We start from the raw sequence: 854 nt of genomic DNA on the forward strand, positions 1-854 counted from the left end.
ACAACATTAGCGCTATTTATATTCATCGACTTGGCCGTGTGGGCCAGTGTATCTCAGGCCCGGTGCCATTCACAAGAAGAAGAAGAAGAAGTTACTTACACCATGGACGAGAGTATAGTAAAAGAAGAAAACATTGATGCTCCAGAAATAAGCTATGAGGAAAAGCTACAGCTTGTGAATGCTATTGCCAAACCTATAGCACCTAAGAAACTAACCAAAAAGATCTATAAATGTATAAAGAAAGGTAAGCTGTTTCAGTTGTTATCATTAGCATTTTTCCAAAATATAAATATATAATACGATCTATAATATGTAATATAATATATAATATATATTTTTATTAACATATATATGTTGATTATATGTAGGCAATTATTTATTTATTACAGCATCCAAGCACAAGACATATCTGCGCAATGGCTTAAAGGATGTACAGAAACACCTTCGTAAGGGTGAAACAGGGTAAGCTACAGTTTCTTTAAATGGATAATGAATTGCACGTTGATTGCAAGGTATTATCACAAATATTTTATATTTTAGTTTGGTTGTCTTTGCGGGAGATGTATATCCCATCGAAATTATGTGTCATTTACCGATTGTATGCGAAGATAAAAATATTCCCTATTGCTTTACTCCATCAAGATTGGATATTGGTACAGCGATGGGTGTAAAGCGTGGCAGTCTCATGGTGCTGATAAAAGAACATCTAGATTATAAAGATTTGTACGATGAAGTTAAAAGTGCAATGATAACGCTTTCCACACCTCTATAGCTTGTATATTTAGGTTACATTTATTTTATATATAAAAAAATAAAATTAAAATTAAATATAAAATATATTATTTACAGACCTG

At 31.7% G+C, this 854-nt stretch overlaps 1 protein-coding gene across 1 annotated transcript; it reads left to right on the forward strand.

The window, feature by feature from the left end:
* The first annotated feature begins 6 nt into the window (after nucleotides 1-6).
* LOC115236050 (H/ACA ribonucleoprotein complex subunit 2-like protein) lies at nucleotides 7-835 on the forward strand. The gene is made up of 3 exons (XM_029808278.1): nucleotides 7-244; nucleotides 390-462; nucleotides 541-835. The coding sequence occupies exons 1-3, from the start codon at nucleotides 103-105 to the stop codon at nucleotides 770-772; spliced, it is 447 nt and encodes a 148-aa protein (XP_029664138.1). The 5' UTR covers nucleotides 7-102; the 3' UTR covers nucleotides 773-835.
* Nucleotides 836-854: the final 19 nt, after the last annotated feature.

This window comes from Formica exsecta, unplaced genomic scaffold (assembly GCF_003651465.1).
Source record: "Formica exsecta isolate Colony F162 unplaced genomic scaffold, ASM365146v1 C16352627, whole genome shotgun sequence".
Classification (NCBI taxonomy): domain Eukaryota; kingdom Metazoa; phylum Arthropoda; class Insecta; order Hymenoptera; family Formicidae; genus Formica; species Formica exsecta.

What these genes read in the sequence shown, in the direction of transcription:
- LOC115236050 (XM_029808278.1), top strand. Translation starts at nt 103, where the DNA reads ATGGACGAGAGTATAGTAAAAGAAGAAAACATTGATGCTCCAGAAATA. An exon ending in CTATAAATGTATAAAGAAAG is followed by an intron (nt 245 to 389) that starts GTAAGCTGTTTC and finishes TATTTATTACAG; the next exon opens with CATCCAAGCACAAGACATAT. An exon ending in CTTCGTAAGGGTGAAACAGG is followed by an intron (nt 463 to 540) that starts GTAAGCTACAGT and finishes TTTATATTTTAG; the next exon opens with TTTGGTTGTCTTTGCGGGAG.